The sequence below is a fragment of the Sciurus carolinensis genome, chromosome 16 (genome assembly GCF_902686445.1).
Source record: "Sciurus carolinensis chromosome 16, mSciCar1.2, whole genome shotgun sequence".
Taxonomy (NCBI): Eukaryota; Metazoa; Chordata; class Mammalia; order Rodentia; family Sciuridae; genus Sciurus; species Sciurus carolinensis.
The window spans coordinates 26,920,582-26,943,063 of NC_062228.1; the positions used below are offsets into that span (position 1 = coordinate 26,920,582).

The 22,482-nt window shown below is 61.2% G+C and overlaps 1 protein-coding gene across 3 annotated transcripts in view; it reads right to left on the minus strand.

Annotated features, from left to right (window-relative positions):
- Cpne2 (copine 2) overlaps positions 1 to 22,209 on the minus strand; it is a 38,144-nt gene extending 15,935 nt beyond the window's left edge. The window contains exons 1-9 of one of the 3 annotated variants that reach the window (XM_047528431.1): positions 21,974 to 22,209; positions 8,515 to 8,729; positions 6,113 to 6,292; positions 4,441 to 4,515; positions 3,005 to 3,076; positions 1,708 to 1,791; positions 1,408 to 1,497; positions 607 to 705; positions 124 to 210 (exon numbers count right to left, since the gene is read on the minus strand). In XM_047528431.1, the coding sequence (XP_047384387.1) occupies positions 124 to 210; positions 607 to 705; positions 1,408 to 1,497; positions 1,708 to 1,791; positions 3,005 to 3,076; positions 4,441 to 4,515; positions 6,113 to 6,292; positions 8,515 to 8,694 (867 nt within the window). In that variant the 5' untranslated portion in view covers positions 8,695 to 8,729; positions 21,974 to 22,209. Of the gene's footprint in view, positions 1 to 123; positions 211 to 606; positions 706 to 1,407; positions 1,498 to 1,707; positions 1,792 to 3,004; positions 3,077 to 4,440; positions 4,516 to 6,112; positions 6,293 to 8,514; positions 8,730 to 20,635; positions 20,783 to 21,585; positions 21,697 to 21,973 lie in introns of those variants that run through there. The other 2 variants (XM_047528433.1, XM_047528432.1) reach the window with 2 other exon arrangements.
- Between the last annotated feature and the right edge of the window lie 273 nt (positions 22,210 to 22,482).

Genomic DNA, 22,482 nt, shown 5'->3' on the forward strand with positions numbered 1-22,482 from the left:
CTACAGAGGAGGAGACCGAGGTTCAGTGGAGGTCACAGCGCCAGGATGTGACCGGGGGGATCTGCAGCCAGGCCTCGCTGTCGCAGACCCTGAGCCCTGGCGGCCCCTCGGTGGCCGGCTCACCTTGCAGGAACGCAGGACGATGACGCCTGAGTTCCTGTAGCCCTTCTTCTTCCTCTGCTTCTTGGGGTTGACGCACTCCAGCTCCAGCTGCGCCAGGGGCGGGGGGCTGCTCAGGCCAGGCCCTCCCCCGCCCCAGGGCCCCTCCAGTCTCGCTAGAGGGGCAGCTGGCTCCCCAGGGAGCGGCCCTTGCGGCTGCACCAGAAGCAGCAAGAGGGCCGAGGGGACCGTCCCAGCCGCAGGCAGCGGCGGCCAGGTGACGGCGCCTCCGTGCTCGCGGGGGCGGGGCGAGGCGTCTCATTTCACCCCACCCAAACCCTCCGCCCCACGGACGGACGGACAGACGGAGAATGAGGCTCAGCGGACTGAATGTCTCGTTCAAGGTCGCACCGCGGACGGGTGGAGGGCGAGCCCCAGGTGCCTGACTCCAAGCCCCTTCCCTGGCCCCTGCTGCGTCTCGGGGTCCTGCCCGTGCTCCCATCTCACCGGGACGCCGTCGCGAGCCGCGCACATCTGTGACACAGACGTCTGGAACTCGCCAATGAAGTCATGGCCGCCGTCATTGTCGTAGTCGTAGCACATGACCTGGGTGGGTCCAAATAGTCACCTGGGAGTCGACCCCAAGAGACGCTCACCCAGGTCTTCTGTGGGTGGTCCCTCCCCTGGATTCGGCCCAGCTGACTGCGGGAACTCCTGCCGCCTCCTACAGGAAGCCCACCGTGACTGCTGGCCAAGGAGAAACCGCCTCCCGGGAGCGGAGGCTGTGCCCGTGGGCCACGCCTGGAACCCTCTCAGACGAGGCGCACAGGTGTCTCCACGTGGGTGCTCGCTAGCCTGGGGAGGAAGGCAGGAGGGAGCAGGCCCGTCCTGCTGGTGGGTGAGGAGAGGCCCAATCTCACCGCAGCAGCTGCTGCAGGACTGGAACCCAGGCCTCCTGGAGACCCATCAGGGTCCCTGCCTGACCTGGTATCGCCCCAGGCCCCCTGGCTCCCAGCCCCTGCCTCTGAGGACTTGCAGAGGGACTGGAGACCACTGTCCTCACCAGGTGACCACATCTGCCACAGTTCACCTCTGTGCTCCTAGCCAGCAGCTCTGCAGCCCCCAGGGAGGGTGGGGCAGCTGAGAGCAGGGGCTCATGGAGGTGGGGACCTTGCACAGGTCCATAGGCAGACCAGGGACAAGGACTCAGGGCCCCAGGCTCCTGTCCTGGGTTCTTTGGAAGAAAGAAGTTTGACAAGGCACTGGAGCCGCCTGCAGGCGGGAGGCCCGAGCTGGCAGGTCCCTCACCTGGATGGGCTTCTCCATGTCCCCATCACACAGGGACACCAGCGGCACGGTGAATGGTTTCCACACGGGGTCCAGCGTGTACTTGATCACCTGCAGGAGGGGACAGTTCTGGGGTCAGGCAGGCCGGTGGGGAAAGCAGGTCAGGTGGGGACACCCACAGGCACAGCTCTGGGGAAGCAGGTGGGCATCCGGATGGTCTCTCAGGCGCCACCGGCATGGCTGGGATGGCACAGCCCTGCCCCGAGCTGTGGGAGGCGGCTGGACGGCAGACCCACTGGACACCCAGGACCTGGCACCCACCTCAGTCCTGTGGACCAGCATCCACTTGCCATCGTCCCCTGGCTTGTAGAACTCCAGAAAGGGGTCCGACTTCCCAAAGAGGTCCTGGGCGAGCAGGAGCACGTGGGTGAGGGGGCACGGCCCTCCCAGTCACAGCCCCTGCCCCCTCTCCCCTCGGCCTCCACAAGGTTCAGCTGGAGGCCGCCCAAGCAAAACACAACCCATGAGGTTGTCAGAGACCGGCGGGCCGCGACCCAGGCCCTGCAGCGGGCAGAGCTGCATCTGCCGCAGGGCGGGGCCGCAGGGGGGCGGGGCTCCAGCGCGGGGCCGGGCACCCGCGGGGCGTGGCCTTTGTTTCAGTGAGCATCTGAACACCTAGAACTCTCCTGCCTAGGGTACTGGAGGGATGCGGTGGCCTCTAAAAATTAATTTATTTAAGTTAAAGAAAAGCAGCACTCTAAAGAGGTTATACGCAAATGAAGGGAACAAAAACTAAAATAAATGGGAACATGTGTGAGACAACAGTATCAAGGAGACAAGGAAAGAAGGAAAGGGTAGGCCATCAAAAGCCACTGCCCAAGGAGGTGATGGGGAAGCACAGGTTTGATGTAAGGAGGAAGCCTGAGTGTTCAAGGAATAGTATCCCCAGGCAGCAGGAAGAGCAAGAGCAAAGGTCCTGAGGCAGTGGGGCACAGTGGGACTGTGATCCCAGTGGCTCAGAAGGCTGAGACAGGAGGATGGCAAGCTCAAAGCCGGCCCCAGCAACTTAGTGAGACCCTGCCTTAAAATCAAAATAAAAAGGGCTGGGGATGTGGCTCAGTGGTTGAGTGCTCCTGGATTCAATCCCTGGTATAAAAAAAAAGCCTGAGTGTGCTTGGTTTAATCTGGGGACAGTGGGCTGGGAGTGTGGCTCAGTGGTAGAGCATGCGTCAGGCACTGGGTTTGATCCCCAGCACTGCCAAATAATAAATGTGGGGCCAGCAAGGAGGCTGGTTGGGTTGGAGCAGAATAAAGGAGGCGGGAGAGGAAGAGGTGGGGTCAGCGTCAGAGCACTGGGGGCGCATGAAGTAGGGCCCTGGGGTGCTATGAGGACCCTGTGGGATGGGTGCTGCACCACCGGATCCCGCTGTGCTGCCTCTAGGTGACAAGAAGCTCCTGCTCTCAGAGGTGAGGAAGTCGTAGTCTGAAGTGGCCAGTGGGGACCTCTGCAAGGCCTGTCCCCAGGGGACAATCAGGGTGATGGCCAGAGTGGCTCAGCCACCAGACCCGGTGGGGGCAGGGACCCTGCTCCTGATGAAACCCCTTCTGCTTGCCTCACCTTCTTGTCCAGCTTCCTGCCCGCCAGACTCAGCGTGATGACCCGGTTGTCTGACAACTCCTGGGCAGCGATCTGCAAGGTCAGGAGGTCATGAGCAGGTGTCTGCTCCTTCCACTCCCCCCACCTGCCAGGCAGGTGGGCACAGGGTGCCCAGGACCCAATTCACTGGGGTAAGGAGGGGGAGGAATGGGCGGGGTGGGGCCAGGTGACCTTGGACAACTTTCTTGTCTTCCCCAAAGGCAGTTTCCATCATCTGGGCATAAGGAATCAGAAGGCGACTTCATGTGGCTCAGGAGAGGGGACACTGCCATAGGGCAGGATGAAGCAGGGACTAGACTGGGAGTGGTCGTGAGCTGCCGGACAGGTTCCGGGCCAGGGCCAGCATGCCAGGCCTCTGCAGCAGGACACCGCCCCTCTGCAGCCCCAGGGAGCTCGGAACACTGAGGCTCAGCAACTACCGCACCTTGGCTGTGCCACTAGGGAAACTGAGGCCCAGGGGAAGGAGGAGAGCCCGCAGAGTCCCCTCTGCGCTCCCGTCAGCTCTGATGGTTATCTGTCCTCCACGCCTCCCCCAACCACCCGCCACGGTGCTTAACCAGCTGGGGGCAAGAGGCTGGTGCGTGGGAGCCCTGGGAGGGAGCCATGGTGAACCCGGAGATCTGGGGGCCTCGGCGGGGCACTCCGCGGCAGGAAGAGAGGGCGTGGGGGTCTGTGGAGCGCCCTGGGCGTGCTGTCAGTCCAGCTTGCCTTGAGCCCGGACATTGGACTGAAGGGCAACGAGTAGCTGCGCAGGGCTGCAAGGCTGGGGTCGAGGGGTCCCTCCCAGCTTGGAACCAAGGGGCCACAGGAGGTGGGAGCGGCCAGGCGCACGGGATCGCGCGGCTCCTCCTCCTTAACACAAGGGCAGTCAGGCTAGTCGGGCTGCCCCGGGGAACTTCCTCTCTGGGTCTCTTTCCCCTCATCTGTTAAGCGGGGTTGCCTGCCTTCTGGGACTATGTGACCGTCCAGGAGCTCACCCCCGAGAAGGGGCTGCGCGTGGCAGGTATCCTTGCGCATCGCCTGGCAGGGGAACCGCTGCGCATTGCTGAGAACCCATGCTCTGCGAGGCTGCGCTTCCAGGGGCCCCGAGGGAGGGCGAGTGGGCAGGGACCGGTGGGGAGGGGGCTGCTGGAAGGAAGCTGGAGGTCTCCGGGGAGGAGCAGGAGGCCCGGGGCCGCCTTTGGGGCCTTCTGACAGTCCCCCCCAGCCTGGCGGCCCCCCAGTGCATCGTTGGTGGCAGCCTGGAGCCCGTTGCTAAGAAACCTGTTGCTAAGTTGTAAGTTGGGTCTTTTTACTCCAAACAAAGCTGGTGATTATCTGCCAGAGAAGCGGCCCATTGATGGGGGAGGGCAGCAGCGGGCGGTGGGGGATGTGGCGAGCCGGGCGGGGGCTGGTACCGTAATCAGGCCCTTCCCCGCGGGCTTGTCATTCATCAGCAGCAGAGGCCGAGTGATCTTCTTGCTGGAGACGATCTGGAGCGGGAGAGGCAGAGAGGCATTCAGGGAGGTGGCCAGGAGAACAAACCCTCCACAGGCGCCATTCGGCAGGCTGCCTCCTGCCAGGGCTGGTAAACGTTACCTGCAGAGTCTGACCGTGGTAGGCGGCCCGCCACCATTACCAGCCAATCAGGGCAGCCAGGAGACTGAGACCCCTGGCTGGACGTGCCCCGGCTGGGGGTGGAGTCCCTGCGGTACAGCCGCTCACCTGGCTGGCCCACCAGGTAAAGGTTCCCGGGGCTCCTGTTCCAGAGACAACTGCAGGGAGGTCTCCCCATAAGCCCCTGAGACCCTCCTCTCTACAAGCTTGGAGGGAGGCCCGCCTCCCACTGTTTGAGGTATTTCATTGTTTCAGTCGCTAACACAGGGCAGGGGTCAATGATACGGAAAGGTAAAGTGAAACACATAAAAAGCCCATCCCTGTCCCCACCGTCCCTGCACCACCCCCTGCTTCGGGGGCCTCTCCCCTGGTTTCTTGGGTAAAGGTTGTGTCTTCCCATAGGTCTGAGGACACACCAGTAGGAGCTGCTCTTGTCCTTGACACCGTCCACTCTCCACCCTTCTGCACCTTCTCTGGGCCCTGTGGACTGTGTCACCTGCCTCCACTGTCCTTAGTTTTTTGGGGTTCAGCCAATAGGGCCACCAGCAGTTTGGAGGGGAGGAGGAGGGCCGAGGCTGAGGCTGGCCTGACGGGAGCTTCATCACTGCCCTGTCCCAGGTCCCTCCCCTGGCCACAGCTCTCTCCCAGCCCTGGCAGCGCCTGGCCCTGCCTCCCCTGCAGGCCAGAGATGGTGGGGCTCCCCTAGGGCCAAGTCCTGGGCTGCTCTGCTGGCCCCCTCTGCCCCGTCCTTAAGCTGGTTCCTGAGTTACTCTTATGAGTGTGGACACCCAGTCAGACGCTGACTGCACCCTGTTCTCACACAAAAAGGGACATCACATCCTGTCCAGCCCCTGCTGTTTTAATGACCATCAACTCCTGAAAGGCTCGGGCCATTTTATTCCCCACGAGGACCTCTTTCTCACCATCCCGACGGGCAGCCAGCGCAGTCGCCCCTAACCTTAAGCGGGATTTGTGGGCACTGCAGTTCCGGAGCAGACGGGAGCCTGCTGGGGGTACACGGCCTCTCCAGCCTCCAACGCCTGGCTGGATGGGGAAATGTGGTCCCAAGAGGGGCAGTGCCTGGGGTCCTCAGGCAGCAGATGTGGGACTGCCCTCGGCGGGTCCTGATAGGTCAGATGCCCCAGAGGAGGGCGTCAAGGCTACACCTGCTGACCTCTAGCCACGGGATGCTCCCGCCACGTGGGACCCACGGAGTGGCAGCCGTTGGCTGGCACTGTGTCTGGCTGTCCCTTCAGATGGGCGCTCTGCTGCCTGGCACCAAGACCACGTGCTCTGGCACCTGCTGGCTCCCAGGCAGACTGCACTTGCACTTGGGGAGGCAGCCGGGGGATGGGGCCAGGGAGAGCAGGTGCAGGGACAGACTTCCCAAGGGGCGACCCCACCCCTGGAAGCCGGTGGTGTCTTGGGGCCTGCCCCGCTTCTGCCCGCAGGAGGGGCCCGCTCCCGGCTCACCGTGCCCAGGCTGCAGGAGAACTGGCCCAGGAAGTCATGCTCCTCGAGCTGCGTGCTGGACCTGTCCTGGTCAAACAGGGCAAACTTGAGCTTCTGCACCTCCTCAAAGTGGTAGTCGAGGACGAACTTCTTGGAGAACGCAGGGTTGAGGTTGTTGACGGCCGTTTCAGTCCTGTCATACTGGCAGAGGGGCAGGGCGGTGGGAGTCAGAGTCAGGGTGGCTGGTCTGCCCCCTCAGGCTGCCAGAAGGCATCTGCCAACTCACCGAGCACTGACTCAGGGCCAGGCTGAAGAGTCACTATGCCAGCTCATAGATGAGGACAGAGGAGCACAGAGAGGTTAAGTGAATTACCCAAGGTTGAACAGCCAGTGAGATTTAAAACCTAGATCTGATGCTACCAACCACGCTCTTAACCCTTCAGCCCTGGCTTCATTCCCAGGTACCAAGGTAAGAGCTTGGGCCCTGGCCCTGCCTGAGTGTCAGAGGGCAAGTCCCCCTCCACATCTGGGCCTCTTTCTACTTCCACAAAATAAAGGGACTTGACTCTCTGTAGTTTTTAGACTACCTTGGAAGAACCTTTTTTTTCAAACCATTTTATGTGGCAGTTGAGAGGAAACAGAAAGAAGGAAGTCGGGGTGGGGGCTTGGGGAGTGGTGGGGGTCACAGAATTCACACCCAGAGGGCAGGTGCTTGCATCTCCCACCCCCATTTGGAGACTGAATCCAGGGATGCTCTTTTACTTTATTTTGAGACAGGGTCTTGCTAAATGGCCCAGGCTGGCCTCACACTTAGGATTCTCCTCCCAAGTTTCCCGAGTCCCCGGGACACAGGTGGCGCCACCACGCTGGGCTCAGAAGTGTGTTTTGGTACAGAGTCCTACGGCCAGCACCCCTGGGGCGAGGACTGTGCATTTCACTGTGGGCAGTGGTGACTCTGGGACAGTTCCGCCCCTGGCCTCTGAACACTGAGGCCCCAAACCACGGAGTCTGGGTGACGTCTATTTTGGGGCCTGGGCTGTGTTGACTTTCCTCCCACCCAGTCTACCTCTAAGGCTTGAGCAGCAGTGACCCAAGAGGCCTTGGCCTTGGGCTATTTTTAGCCATGGTGGCCTGACTGGGTGGGAAGGAAGGTTACTGGGAATGACATGCATGAGGGGGGACACCACTCCCTGAGGGGATGCCGGGTTCCAGAGGACTGGCTCAGGGGACTGCCTGCCACATGCCTGGGGCTACCCCTGGAGATCTGGGAGCCCCACCTCCCACTTCCTGCTGCGCCACCAGCACACTGGGTGACACAGAAAAATCCCCACCCTCCAGGTCCTGTTTCCCCTCTGCCAACAATAGAGGTCAACAGCCCAAGCACCACTTTTTTTTTTTTTTTTTCATCACAAGCAGCAACATCTTAGGAAACCATGGCCGTTCATTCCGTGGCCCATCATGGCCCAGGAGGCTGAGGCAAGAGGACTGCAAGTTTGAGGTCAGCCTCTGCAATTTGAGGAGACCTTAAGCAACTGAGCGAGACTGTTTCAAAATAAAAAATAAAAAGGGCTGGGGAGAGGGCTCAGTGGTAAAGCACCTCTGGGTTCAATCTCCAGTACCCCCCCCAAAATATATAGTTTGAAAAATGTACACGCATATAAAACTATCTGGAAGGCTGGATACCAACTGACAGGTGGGTTCTGATTGTCTTTAGGTTTCAATGAATTTTCTGGATCGGCTGCTATGAATACAGTTTCCTTTAAGGTGAGGAAACAAAGCAACTTTCCACTGGTTGAGCAACTCCATGGCCTTCCTAGGGCTGCTCCCCCCCAGGCCTCAGGTCAGATTCTTTCTGCTCACCACTCCTTGCCTAGGACACCAACCACATCCCAGCTCCCATCCCTGAACAGCAGGCACAGAAAAAAAAAATTCCCATTCCACAGAGGAGGAGACAGGCTCAGAAAGGGAGAGCCACTTGCCTGAGGTCACACAGCAGGGAACAGCATTACTAGGGCTGGAACCAACTCTAGGGTCCAAAGTCTGAGCCCGTTTCTCTGTTTCTCGCTGACTATGTACTCATTTAGAGACACGAGGAGGGTTATCCCTAAAAGCAAAAGGGAGTAGCCAGGCAAGATGGCATGCTCCTATAATCCCAGTGGCTCGGGAGGCTGAGGCAGGAGGATCTCCAGTTCAAAGTCAGCCTCAGCAACACAGTGAGACCCTGTCTCTAAATAAAAAAGACCCAAAAGGGCTGGGAATGTGACCCAGTGGTAAAATACAACTGTTGGAAGAGGAGCAGTGTTCCATGTAACCTCCCTTCGCTGCCCACATCCCCCCAACACGAGGCCCCAGGATGCCACTGGAGGCCCCTCCCCAGCTCCCAGCCCCGCTGCCCACGGCCAGCGCTCACGGAGGGCCCTCACCTCCATCCACCTGCCATTGTTCTCCGTAAAGAGGACACAGAAGGGGTCGGACTTGGAGGTGACGTCCCTGTCCAGCAGGTTCTGGCCGCTCACCGACAGCTCCACCTTGCACACGCAGTACTGGGAACCCAGGGGGGCGGCCCCCGCGGCCGCGGCCCCGCCGCCGGGTATGTAGGCCATGGGGGTTGGCGGTGGCAGCAGCAGTTCCTGGCAGTCTGGGGGAGAGGAGTGAGGGTCAGCAGGTGACAGACTGCATGCTGCCCCTCCAGAGGCGGTCACCTGCGCCAGCCTGCGGGGAGTGGGGAGAGCCGGCGCCGGTGCGCTTCGCTCGTCTCTGAAGCTCGCCTCCCTCGGTGAGGCCCGCAGACCAGCAAGGAACCGCGGTGGACAGGGCCGCCCGACACTCACGCACTGTGCCAGCAACACCGGCTTCTCCGAGCAGGGACCGTGCTGGCATCTTGTGGCTACAGGGCCATGCACGGCCGCTCTGCTCGGGTCCCCATTGCTCTGGCCCCCGGGGAGCCCCTGCCAGTAGCTTTCTCAAAGGGACCTGGGCCGCTGTTGCTCGTGCTCATCCTGCACCCCCAGCCCGAGCACGGAGGCTTTCAGAGGGGTCGGTGACCGAAAGAAGGGCCAGGCCCAGGAATGGCCGAGCGACCAGCTCGCCTTCCTCAGACCCTGGCCGCCGGCCCTGCAGGAGCCCCTGCGCTCGTTCCGGCTTCCCCACGTCCTGCCACAGGCCAGGCGTCCCCCTCCCGGGGAGGCTGGCTCTGCACTGCTCACATTCTGCAGTGCGTTTCCCCTCGAGGACAGGTGTCCACTTGGAGCAGCAGGGGAGGTGAGCTCTGGGTCCCCCGTCACAGCCCCCAGCTCCCGTGCCTGTTTCCCATCTGCCCATGTGACATGGCGGCATAGCCTTTGAGAGCCTAGGGTCAGATTTTACTCTCACCGGCAGACGCCCGCTTACCAAGGCCCGCCATCTGGGTGGACACGTCCAGTCCCCCTCACCCCACAAGGGCCAGTTGCCAGCTCCTCCACTAATAGGTCACCCCTCAGGTTGAGAGGGTAAAAGACCCTGCGCTTCCCCAGAGGAGGGTGAAGGGGGAGGTGAAGGGAACGCGAGGCCCTGTCCCTGTGCCTGGCAGCATGGTCACACGTCACTTTCACAGTCTCGGGCAAGTGGTCACATTGCTCCACTTTCCAGAGGAGGAAACGAATGAGAGGGTTCACTGAGCAACTGCTCAGTCCCAAGAACTGCACCAGAGCCGAAGGTCTTGCAGGAAGAAGACTGTGCCGTTGAAGTCTCCTGGGGAGCCCTGGGCCAGCCTGGCTGGGACACGGTGACGGTCCGAGAGCACCCAGGTCCCCTGGGTTGCAGTCCGAGAGTGACAGGAAGACTTGGAGGCAGGGAAGTGACATGATCTGATTGGTCTATTTAAAAGCTCACTCCAGCCTGTGGGGCGAGCTGGCTGTCAAGCTAAGGAGAAGCAGCTGCTGTCATCCCTGCAGGAAGGACCATGTCACAGTCACCGTGCTGTGACGCTCCTCCCCGTCTACCCTCATCGCTGTCCACTCCCCAAGCGCCAGTCTCTTGCTGGGTCTGGAGAAGGCCAGGGCCCCTCTTCCCTCCAGAGATGTGCCCCCCAGGACACGCCTGGCAGGAGGGCATCGGGCAGTGAGAAGCCAGTCCTCAGTCCCCTCCCTCTCCCCGTCTGTCCCCAGAACCTCCTCACAGTCACACGGGCCCAGAGCATCAGGACGATTTGCCTGCAGGATTTATTCTTGTGTAGAAATGAATTGCCCGGAGGGGCCAATGGAGCCCACTCCCGCCACGTGCGGCCAGGCGAGTGGGGCAGGCAGGGATGTCCAAACTGGACGCCTGTCATGTGGCCGAAGGTGCCTGTTATGCTCGACCCTGCCCTGGGGGGTGGAGGGCGGGGCAGGAGGACCACCGTGTTACAGATGAGGAAACTGAGGCCCGGAGAGAGGAAGAAACTGCCCAAGGTCACGGGGTCAGCCACTGGCGGAGGCAGAGTGTGAGCCGGGCCTTTGGACCCAGGGTAATGCTTGGTCTCCCACCAGGGTGAGGACGGCTGGCATCGTGAGAACCTTCAAGGAACCAGCCAGGCCAGTGGAGCCTGAAGCAAAGGGGCAGCACAGTGACCAGGACTGCGGTCCTGGGGAAGCCAAGGGCTGAACAGCACCCAGGCCCGAGTGCCCAGGGCGGACGCCGGCTCGCCCACCTGCCCGCCTCGCCACGGCCCTCTGTTCACGTTAGGGGTGCCCCGCCCCAGCCCCTGCTGCCAGGGCAGGATGGGGTCAGCTGCACATGCCCAGCTCCACGCACGCCCTCATCCAGACAGCCCTGGGGGCGGCCCCCTCCCCAACACGCCCTCATCTTGCCCTGGTTGCTACACTGGCCCCCAGCCTCACTACTCCAGCCTGGCGGGGGGCATGGTCAGGAGGGCCAGGTCACAGGGGGTCCCAGCCCCCTGACTGCCAGGATCAGCTCACAGGCCAGCCGGAGAGAGCTGAGGATGCCCGATGGGTGGGGAGGGACTCCTCCTCCACCCTGGGCAGGTCCCTTGTCTGTAACTCACCCTCTGGCAGGAAGCTTCTGGATCCCCGAAACGGGGAGCACATGATGGCCGAAGCTGGGGCAGGCGGGTCAGAGTGGCCCTCTGTGCCAGCCCGGCAGCGGGCAGGCCGGCCGGACCCTGAGGCCTGACGCAATGGAAAAAGAAACCACAGCTTAGGCTGGGCTAGGCCCCCTCCCCTCCTACCCCAGCGGGAGGCGGGAAGGTGTCATTAAGGCAGGGCTGGGTCTGCCGTGCGCATCTGGGCAAGATGGAAGCCTCCCCGGCAGCACCGCCCCACAGGTAATTTGAGGTTTTCAGGCAGGAAAAGGGGGCACGGGAGCCAGGGCCTGTTAGAGGACGGTCCTCCTGGCATGGATGGCTACGGCCTTCTGTGTGACCAGACCCTCTGGGAAGCAGCCTGGAGGGAGGGATAAGAAGACAATTTCAGAGATGATTCGCTGAGGCAAGGCCAGGGCAGGGCCTGGTCACCCCGGGCACCGGCTCCACGTCCACCCATCCCCTGAGCACCCTGGGACCATGGCAATGAACAGGCACCGGAGCTCAGCACCCCTGAAACCCGCTGTCCCAGCGACCTGGCTTCTCGTCCTGAGGCAGAAGGGCAGGAACCGGCGACTCTGGTGCTAAGCCCCAGGTCTAGGGCCAAAAACCTAGTAACGGTCCTTGACCCCTTGGCTCCACCCCATCCCACCAGAGCATCTGATGCCACCTCCAAGCAGCCTCCAGCCTCGGCCTGGCTGGGCCCCGTCCTCTTGTGCCAGGCCATGCCCCAGCCAGGCCAGGCCTCCCGGGCAACCCTCTCTCCTCCCCACACCAGAGCCAGCGGGAGTCTTTAAACATGGAAGTCAAAAGCTCCCACAGCTCGGAAACCTTCCGGTCTTCCACTTTCAGGTCGCACAAATTCCAACCCTGGCTGGGCGTGGTGGCTGGTACCTGGAATCCCAGCGACTTTGGAGAGTGACAAGTTCCGAGGCCAGCCTTAGCAACTCAGCAAGACCCCCAGCAACTTAGTGAGATCTGGTCTCAAACTAAAAAAATAACAAGGGCTGAGGATGTAGCTCAGAGGTAAAGTGCCCCTGGGTTCTGTCCCAGCACCGAAAAACAAAGCAAAACCAATCCTCTCTAGGCAAAAAGAGTCCTGCCTGAGCTGACTGAAGCCCAACTCTCAACACCTTCCCTGGCTCCCTGTCCTGGCCACACTGGCCTCCTCTCTGCTTCAGGGTGCCAACCTCTCTCCTGCCTCAGGGCCTTTATACTTGCTGTTCCCAGGGCCAGAAATGCTTTTCTTCTCATGAAGCGTCTTAGAAGTCACCTTAAGGCCTTGCTAAATTGTTGAGGCTGGCTTTGAACTCAAAATCCTCCTGCCTCAGCCTCCTGAGATGCTGGGATTGCAGGCACGTACCAGCCAGTACCCCCCTCCCCCAAAAAAAGTCGGTTTAATGTCACATCCTCAGAGGCCTTGCCTGATCGCTCCAGCGCATGCGATCTCTGCGCCGTATGAGTGCGTTACATGTCTGTCTACGTGCCTGGCTCTGTTCCCAAGGGAAGCACTAGCACGTTCCTCCAGCACGAGCGGCTTCTGCACAGTGGTTGCTCCACTGACTTGGGACCCAAGAACAGGCTGCAGTCCAAAGGGGAGGCGCTGCGGACTGGCTGGGTGGACCCCTGCCTTAGAGGTGGACAGTGATGGGCAGAAAACCAGAGTGGCAGGCACGGTGGGGCAGATGGCTGAGGGGGAGACCCGGAGGCTTCAAATGGGGAGGAGGGCAGCTAGAAGATGAGCAGCAGGTCAAGGTGGCCGGCGAGCAGCGGCCCCACTCCTGAGTCCCAGCCAGTGGGCACCATGGGTCTGGGTGGCTGTGGGAATGCCACCGGGACGTCGAGTGGGAGGCATCAGGTGCCACTGGAAAAAGCACGTTCAACTCAGCATTTGTAAAGTGGAAAAGATTCCGTTGTCCGTGTCAACTCTGGGAAGCCAAGCTCTACGGTCCTGCTGGTGCCGAAGCAAAGACCGGGCTTGGTCCTCGGGACAGCACCACGCAGCAGTTAAGGGCAGACCCTGGACTTGGATCTGGGGATTTGAATCCCTGATGTGTGATCTCAGGCAAATTACTTAACCTCTCTGTTTCACCTTCCGTAAAACTGGGACAATAAAAGTACTTCCAGGCTGTCTACAAGTTCTTCCCAGGGTGTCTCAGGTTCTTTCCAGGGTGTTGTGAGACTGAGAGAGACAGGCACTTGGAACACACTTGTGAGGGGAGGGAGCAGAGAGTGAGCGGTTCATAGGAAGCTGCAAGGGGCTAAGGCTGGTTGAGACATTGGCTCCAGGCTCCCCTTCTCCGCTGGCCTAGCCGGTGGAGGGGGACGCGTGCACAGAAGCCAGAAGCACAGAAGCCCGGAGCGGCCAAGCTGGTGGCGGGGGCCAGGCACTGAACAACAGACTGGGGCCTCTGAGGCGGCCACCCACTCGGGTGTGGCTCCCGGGACTCTCAGGCCTCCAGAAGATCCTGCTGGGGGGGGGGTGCTCCTCTCTAACAGCAGAGCTGCCAAAGTGGCTGCAGCATGGTCCCCAGTCAGGGGGCCCTGGCGTCTTCCAGGAGCCCATCAGGGGCACCGCATCCACGGCACCACTGAGACCCGGATGCTCCACCAGAAGCTCTGGAGGCAGCCTGAGTGTGTCGGAACAAGCCCTCCAGCGACTCGGATGTGGGCTAAGCGTGCACAAATCATGGGTTGGGAGGAGAGGTGGGGGCTGTAACAAGCTCCCAGGTGAGCTGAGCCTGCCGCCCGCCTGGGACCACACTGGGGGCAGGAAGGCCCTGGACCTGAGGCTGGGATGGGCCGCTGCTGGCTGACCCCACCCAGGGGCGGCTCTCCTCGGCCTAGTTAAGCAGATGCTATTCTCGGCTCCCATATATGCCCTGCCAACCCAGGGCTAGACGCACCACTAACTAGAACCCTCGACTAACCAGACACCAGGTCTCCACCAGCCCCTGGGGCGGCTGGGTCCACAGAGCTTGCAGGGGTTTGGGAAGGGTCTCCTGGTCTAAACTGCCTCCCTTGCCCCATTTCCCAGATGAGAAGACTCAGGAAGACAAGTGGCAACTGATTAGTCAGGGCTCTCCAGAGAAGCTGAACCAGCTTCTGTGGAACAGAGAGAGACTTATTTTAAGGAATTGGCTCATGTGATTGTGGGGCCGGGATGTGGGGAATCTGCAGGGCAGGGCAGGGCAGGGCAGGGCAGGGCAGGAGGCTGGAAAGGCGGACAGGATTCCTGGGCTGCACGCTCCAGGCCTGTACCTTCTTTGAGAAATCGCGTTCTCTGTGCTGAAGGCCGTCAGTTGGTTGGATGAGGCCCACACATTATGGAGAATAATCCGCTTTACTCAAGTCTTCTGATTTAAATGTTAATCGCATCTTAAAAAATACTTTCACAGCAACATTCAGACTGGTATTCAACCAAACAATTGGTCACTGTAGCCCAGCTAAGTCCAATGCATAAAATCAGCCCTCCCAGCAACTTCAGCGCCCAAGGGCAGAAAAGTAAGGCAGTGGGGTGGGGCTCTGGGTTAGCCCTTCCTAAGTGTGGGAGCGAGGGAAGGTGGGTGTGGCCACGCTGATGGAGAAATGACCCTCATAAAGGAGTCATAATAAGGCCTGGCCCAGGTCCTTGCTGAGGACACTTCCGTACCTTCCCAGCATCCCTGAGGGAGGCACCATCCCCACCCCAGGTCTCCAGGTGAGGAAACCGAGCCCTGGCAGGGGAAGGGTTCACTCTCTGGCTCCCAGGCCAATACCACTCCCAGGAAGGAGCCACACTGGGATTGACATCGTTTGGTCTTTCGGATCCATTCAGTGGAAATCACAGAATGCTCCACACGCAGCAGGCACAGGCTCCAGAGGAGGAAAAGCGCTGGGCGCGGTGGCCCACATCTGTAATCCCAGCAGCTCCGGAGGCTGAGGCAGGAGGATCAAGAGTTCAAAACCAGCCTCAGCAACTTAGCAAGGTGCTAAGCAACTCAGTGAGACCCTGTCTCTAAATAAAATACAAAAGAGGGCTGGGGAGGTGGCTCAGTGGTGAAGCACTCCTGGGTTCAATTACTAGTGCAAAACAAGAAAAAAAGAAAGATGTGAGAAAAAGCTCCCCCTGGCTCCCTCCCTTCTCAGGACGACTGCCCTTCTCTCACGCCTGGGCTCTGGCTCCCGGCACGAGGCAGTGACGCTTCCTCATGCTCTCCACTCCCCAGGTGCTGTCCATCCGCCCAGATGCTCTTCCTCCCTCAGTAGAACCAGACTCAAAGGGCCTGTTGGCACAGGAGAGCCACCAGAGCCTTCACGGCTTGCCGGAGGGAGTGGAGATGGCGCCGCCACTCAGCAGAGCCACTCGGCAGTGCCTGCACAAGCTCCGTAAGTGCAGCCCCGAGGATGACCCAGCAAGGCCACCAGGAGGCGAGCACCAGGACATCTATGATGGTGGCACTCTTCTTAATGGCCCTGGGCTGGAGCCCCGCCCACCCCACCATCAGAAGGGAGGAATAAACGGTGCTTGATTTAATGGTACACAGTAGAGTAACAAGCCTGCGGCCACGTGGTAAGGGAGGCGGGCAGGACCAAAGGGAGTGACTGACACGAGGCCTCGGCGCTGGATCTGGGTGCAGGAAACCCCAGATGTGCTGGTTGGGGGCTGCCATCCAGCTGTGCAGCAGGACAGCCACCTGCCTTCTGCTATTCAGAAACACACTGCTTAGGGAAGAAAACCAACTCAGGGGCCCCTCCGCAGAGCCCTTCTGCTTCCCGGGTCCCTGAGGGGCAACCATCTCGCCATGGCCATCTTGTAACCACTAGCTTAGGAAATGCCACCCTCACTAGAGCCTAATGAGGGGACCACATCTGATTTCCTTTTTTTGGGGATGGCATGTACCGGAGATTGAACTTGGGGACACTCGACCACTGAGCCACATCCCCAGCCCCATTTTGTATTTTATTTAGAGACAGGCTCTCATTGAGTTGCTTAGCACTTCGTTTTTGCTGAGGCTGGCTCTGAACTCGTGATCCTCCTGCCTCAGCCTCCCGAGCCGCTGGGATTACAGACGTGGGCCACCGCGCTGGGCCACATCTTCTTTTCATCTCTGTTGTTCCCAACACCAAGAGGCCGAGCTGGACACATGCTGCGGGTTGTGAGGAAGGCTGAAAAGGCCACAGGAAAAGGACCTGCAGCATCCCGGAATTACAGGGGAGTCACAAAATTCCTGGACTTGAGAATTCTGGGGCTCTGGACCCAGGGCTAAAAGGCATCATGGTATAATCCTGGGGGGAGGGGTGGTCCACCCCAAGCGGCCCTGCTCCCTGGGACCTTCCCTGCATGCCCGCGGCTCCTGGTTCCCGCCAGCAGGCGTGTAGCCCCCGGGGAGCCGGCGGGCACTCTGGACAAGACCAGGGGCGGCGCCTCCCACAGATCACGTTCCACCTCAGCCCCGGCACCGGCCGCCGTGCTCAGAAGACACCGTGCTCTGCCGGGCAGCCAGGCCATTATGGGGATAAATATAGACGCAGACAGCAAGGCGAGGAGAAGGCAGCAGGGGTCGGACCTGATGTCCCCCTGGGCCCCTGGCTTCTGCCAGACCACACTCAGGGAAGCAGCACTCCGCCACCACGCGCTGGCCTGGGCGGGAGGCCACCTCTTCCGGAGCCCCAGGCCCCACGTTCGGCTCGGGCTGCACTGGAGCGCTTGGCCTGGGGTCTCGCAGGCTGTCGCCACAGCGGCCGGCCCAGCGGGTGGAAAGGCGGCCTCCCCCGGCCCAGGGAGACCAGAGGTTAGGGTCAGTGCTGCTCCCGCCAGCACTGGGGTTGGTGGTCCCCGGCCTCCTGCTTCCCAGGAAGCCCTGAGGGGATGGGCCCGGAGGTCTCCCGCTGCAGAGTACACCGAGTACTTGGGGAGCTGGGGAGTGGGTCTGACCAGGCCCAGCTGAGGACCAGGCGAGTGGAGGGGTGAGTGAACACAGGGCCTAAGTTATTCACACGTAGCTTCACTCAAAGGGGGCTTGGGGAGCCTCAGATCGGGACCAGCCCAGAGTCCTCCCCTGTGGTACCCACCCCCACCCAGGGTAGGGCCACGGGGGCAGCTAGGTGCCAGGAGGCTCCCAATTCTCTGGATGAACCCAGGCAGGCCCCTTCCCCCCGCAGGGTCTCAATCCCTCTGCCTCATTCCAGCCTTGTGGGTGGGGCCACAAATGCCCCTTGGTCCTTGGTGGGCTGCTCTGGGCTTCGAGTCCCAAGTTCTACCCAGAATCTCTGAGCTCATGGGCCTGGAAAGTCATCCGGACCTGCTCAGACCCAGAATTCCTCTGCAGGCCCCTGGGACAGCTGTGTAACTTTGGGTCCATCCCTCGGGGAGGAGGCCCTGGTCACCTATTCAATGGCTCCTTGTACTCAGTGCCCTCAGGCTGCCCAGCCCACATCCTGCCACGCTGCAGAGTCCCACCTTCTCACCCAGACAGTGGTGGGGTTCTGAGCCACAGCACCCCAGGCAAGAGGCCGCCAGCCAGGGAAGCAGGCCCAGCCCCTCCTCGGTCAGTCCTTGTGGACGAGTCCACTGCCACCTGCTCTTCCACTCCTGGTCCCGATTCCCAGGAGGTCCTCCCCAGGGAGATGGGATTCAGCACTGACCGATGCTTCTGCCCACCTGGTCCTGTTCCAAGGGCTTAGGTCTCCCCATTACGTCAGGAGATGGGCCCTGCCACTATCACCCCATTTTATAATTCAGAGAACTAAGGCACAGACGTTCTGTAACCCACCTCTTACAGGCTGATCTGTGGCCCCAAAAGATACCCCGTCCCTAGAATGTGAACGTGGTGGAAATACGGTAGTTTCAGATGTAATTAGTGAAGATGAGGTCATTCTCCAGTAGGGTGGCCCTAAAGCCCATGTGACTCATGTCTTTAGAAGAGGACAATGTGAAGATGCAAGGGAAGATGGCCATGTAAAGAAGGAGGCAGAGGCTGGAGCTTCGCTGCCCCATGCCAAGGGATGCCAAGCTGACCAGGGCCTGGAGCTTGGCAGGGAGCGTGGCTTGGTGTCCAGCTTGCAGCCTCCCGCACTGGAGGGAACGGACCTCTGTTGGTTCGAGCCCTATGGTGCACAGGGCTCCGCCAGTCTGTGCAAACCAGAGTTTGAAACCAGGCAGCCAGGCGCTGGCACCCTGTCCTCTGCATGCTGCACCCTCTCTGGCTGGCCCCAGGGGCATTGCCTGAAAGACTAGAGGCTGGTTGAGGAGCCACCTGCAGGGGGCTGAGCACGCTCTCCCGTGTCTTGGAGAGAGGACAGCAGGAGGACACATTGGGCAGGCCAGATGTCCCCAGCTCCTGGTGAGCTGCAAAAGCCATCGAGGGAGGTAGCGGAATTGTGGGGAGAATGGGCTGCTGGAATACCCCACGACCCACCTCGGGGCCTCTCCTGTGCTGTCTCCTCTGTCCAGGCCCTCGTTCCTGGTTCAATCATCGGAAAACATCCACTGAGCACCTGCCCGGCCCAGGTACAGCTGGGATACGCCATGACAGAGACCAACGCCCGGCTCCTGTGGTTCCAGTCCATTAACATCTCAGCTCAAAGGTCACCACCTCCCTCCCCACCACTATCCTTACGACTCTCCCTTGCTGAAGTCTTCCTGCTCTTGGTCATTTGCTCATCTCCGTCCCACACCCCCAACTCCAAGCTCCTGAGCTCAGGGGCTGAGGGTGCCTTGATCATTTTTGTCCCCCAGCACGGTCTCTGACCTAGGTCTGCTGCACAGGAAATGGGTGACTGCAGGCAAAAAGGACATTTCCTGTTCTTAGGATGCCCATTTCCTACATGCAAAACTGAGGTCAGAAAGGTTAACCAAGAAACAGTTCCAGGTCACACAGGGAATGGGTGACTCTCCCCAGCACACCTTGGACCCCCTGGCGGGCAGGCAATGGCAGCAGGTAATGCCCACTGAGGGGCACCACCTCCCCCACCTCCTCTAACCCCCATTCTTTCAGAGCAGGGTGAACCCCACCTTCTCTCAGACACACACCTGTCCCTCTCGCAGTCCCTGCTGCTCTTGGCAGCCCCCACCCCACCCCTGCCTCGGCATGGCAAGACTGGGATCCCTCCAGGACTTGAGGGCAAGCTCATAATTCTTCCAGGATCCTTCACCCACCACCACAGACTTCTTTAAGCTGAGTCTACAACAAGGGGCAGATCTGGTCATTCCTCACAAGAACGTTTACTGAGCACCTACTGTATGCCGGGCACTGTTCTAAGAGCAGGGACACAGCCCTGTTCTTGTTCTTTTATGGAGCTGACGCTCTTTGGTGAGGGGGGCAGATAATAAACTGAGGAACGAATAAACAAATAGGGTGAGTTTAGAGAGTGGCAAATGCCTCAAGATGAGGTGACGGAGGGACAGTGATGCCATCCTAATCAGTCTCATCTCAGACCCCAGAGGAAGAAGGAACGACGGGGAAGTGGAGAAATGTTTTAAGACACAAAACAGCAACCTCCTCAATGTCTGGATTGCACGCTCCTCTCTCCAGGGAGGGCTGGGAGGAGAGGCTGGCCTGAGAGAACCCCAGGGGGATTCTGACGCCGTTCCGCACACCAGGCGCACTGGCGTTCCGGGAACAAGAATCTCCACAGCTAGCGGTTACCAAGTGCCTGCCTCGTGCCAGTCACAGTGCCAGTGCCCAGGCCCTTCATCCAACTCCATCTCACAACTGCCTTTAAAGAAGCACAACGTCATTCTGAAAAATGGTGGTACCCGGCATCCGGTCCTCACTGATTGACAAGTAGAGAAACTGAGGCTCCACCTGACCTCTTCTTCACTTGTGCACCTCAATTTTGAATCTCCTCGCATTCCGGGTTAGGGAGCCCTTGAAACACCACCAGAGACACCATACTTGCCGCTCATGAAGTGCCCCAGCCTCCCAGCAGCCCTGTGAATTCGGTCATGTCATCGTTTGCCTCATTTTACAGATGGAAAAACCCCAGAGCCCCAGGAGTGGGGGAGAACATGAAGACAGGAAGTCACAGAGGCAGGGAGAACCCAAGTCTCCTTATCCTGTGCTCCCCCACCTTCTCTCCTTGGAGAAGTCTGTCTGGGTGACCCCTCCCCCTCCAGCTGGCTGTGTCACCTGCCTGGGGGCAATCCCAGAGCTGGCTGGGCCCCCTGCCAGAAGGACTACAATAAAACCACTCCTTTATGTTCCTGCTCAGGCTCCGGCAGGCCCTGGGTGAGGAGCCCATTTTGCAGATGAGGACGCAGGGGCTCAGAGGGTTGGGGCCATGGTCCTAGCGCTGGTCAGAGGGCACTGTTCAGAGTCCATTAGGGCTGTCCACAGGCAGTCTCCAGCTGCCAGAGACTACCACCCTGGCCAAACGCCTATTTTCCCATGGGCGAAGGGCTCCCCCCTATTTACCCAGTACAGCAATCTCCTTGTCCCCTCCTCCTAAAGCCAAGAGGCTCTGTGAGGGCAGAGGACACTGGGCTGGGATCCAGGACTGACCTCGGCTCAGTCCTCAGGCACTGGGGGATGGCCCGACGTCCCTCCTGGACATGATGAGCTGGTCGACCCCTTTCCGTCTGCTGCCTGCCTGCCAAGATCAGGGTGACCCAGTCTCCAGGTGGCTCCCATGCAGCCCACACTGAGTCCTCTCCCAGGCCACACTCTCCAAGGGGGAGGGGCTGGATTCTTGAGTCTGCAGCCCCAGTGCCCTCTGTAAGGGACAGAGGAGAAAAGAGGTGGGGAGTCCTCCATCAGGCAGGTGGGACCCTGACCCTGGGCTGGGGACTTTTTCCAGGTGAGCTTGTCCGGCAGTAATGCCACCACCACAGAAGCTGTGGATGCCCCAAGAAGCAGAATAAAGTCCCCACCCCTAGGTGACGCCCACACTCCTACCTAATCAAAACCTGAGGGCAGATAAAACAAAGGGCAGATGGGATAATCCCCCCTGGCCCCCTGCGCTAGTCCCGTCCCCCAAATACCTACGGGTCGAGGGAAGTCAGACAGCAAGAGGAACCCCCAACTAGCTACCGGAGCCTGGGTTCCTGTTGCACCTGTGCCTTGGACAGATCTCAGCCTCCCTGTGCTGGAGCCTCCACCCAAGGGAGAGCTTCGCAACCGGAAGGGGCGACGCTGGAGAAAGGGATGGGAAGCCAGAGGAAGAAGGGAGTGAGACCCCTCTAAATTCCGAGAAGCATCGCTGCAGGGACGCGAAGGAAGCAAGGGCCTCTTTCTCTCCCTCCCCCACCCGGTTAAACACATAGGTGCCAGACAGCTTTTGCGCAAAAACTAGTTTGCAAACACACTCCGACTTCTGGGAAGCTGCCCAGCTCCACTCCCCCTCTACGCTCGCCTTCCGGGGGCTGGGGACCGGCCCTGGGGCAGTTCCCGGGACAGGGGTGGGGTGGGTCTGGGAGTGGGTAGAGGGGTGCGCCGCCCGCAGCCTGCCCGACCTCACGCGCCTTCGGCAGCTACGGTGGTGGCTGGTGGCGGGACCCCACCTCCGGATGCCCTCCAGGCTCCTCCGGGGTAGGTAGGAGAGTCCCCGAAACAGCTGGGCTCGGGCCTCGGGGGCGCCAAGGTTCTCGGGCACCCGGCCGCGCTTCCTTCCGCGCAGTGGGGGCGAAGGCGGAGCGCCCCCGCGTGGCCGGGTCGGAGCGGAGCCGCTGGACACCGGAGTCCCGGCGCGCGCGAGTGGCCGGGGGTCCGGGCGCCGCAGCCCCCCCAGGGGAACCGGCTCCCTTCCGGCGGGCCCAGGGCGCCAGAGCCGAGTCCCAAGGCCGAACTTGAGCGCTCGCGCCACGCTGTCCCGCCCGCCCTCGCCCGCCGGGCCCCACTCACCGCGCGTCCCGCGGGCGCCGCCGCCTCAGCACGCGGCTGCCGCTGCCCGCGCCCCGGGCCGCCCGGGCATCCCCCGGCGCTGCGCTGCTCGCCGGGCCCGCGCGCGCCAGACGGGCTCTGGGCGCTGCCCGCGCGGCCGTGGCCCGCTCGCGTGCGCTCCCGGCCGCTCGGGTCCGGTCCTCCTCCCGGGGCCGGGCGGCGGCGGCGGCGGCGGCGGCTCGGGCTCCTCCCTCCGGCCGAGGGCGGGTGCGGGGAGGGGAGCGCGAGGCGAGGCGGGCGCTTCCTGGAGGGGCGAGCGCTCCCCCCGGGCGCAGCGGGGGCGCGGTCCGCTCGGAGCCCGCGGCCGGCGCGCCCTGGCAGTCGCGGGACGCGAACGCTCGAGGCCCGAACCCTAGGATCCGAACGCTTCCGCGGGAGCCCGGCGGATCGGGGCGCCGCGAGTTCGCGCCCGCCCCGGGCCTACCTCCGAGCTCTGCGCGCTCTGTGCTCGGGCTCCGACGCGGGAACCG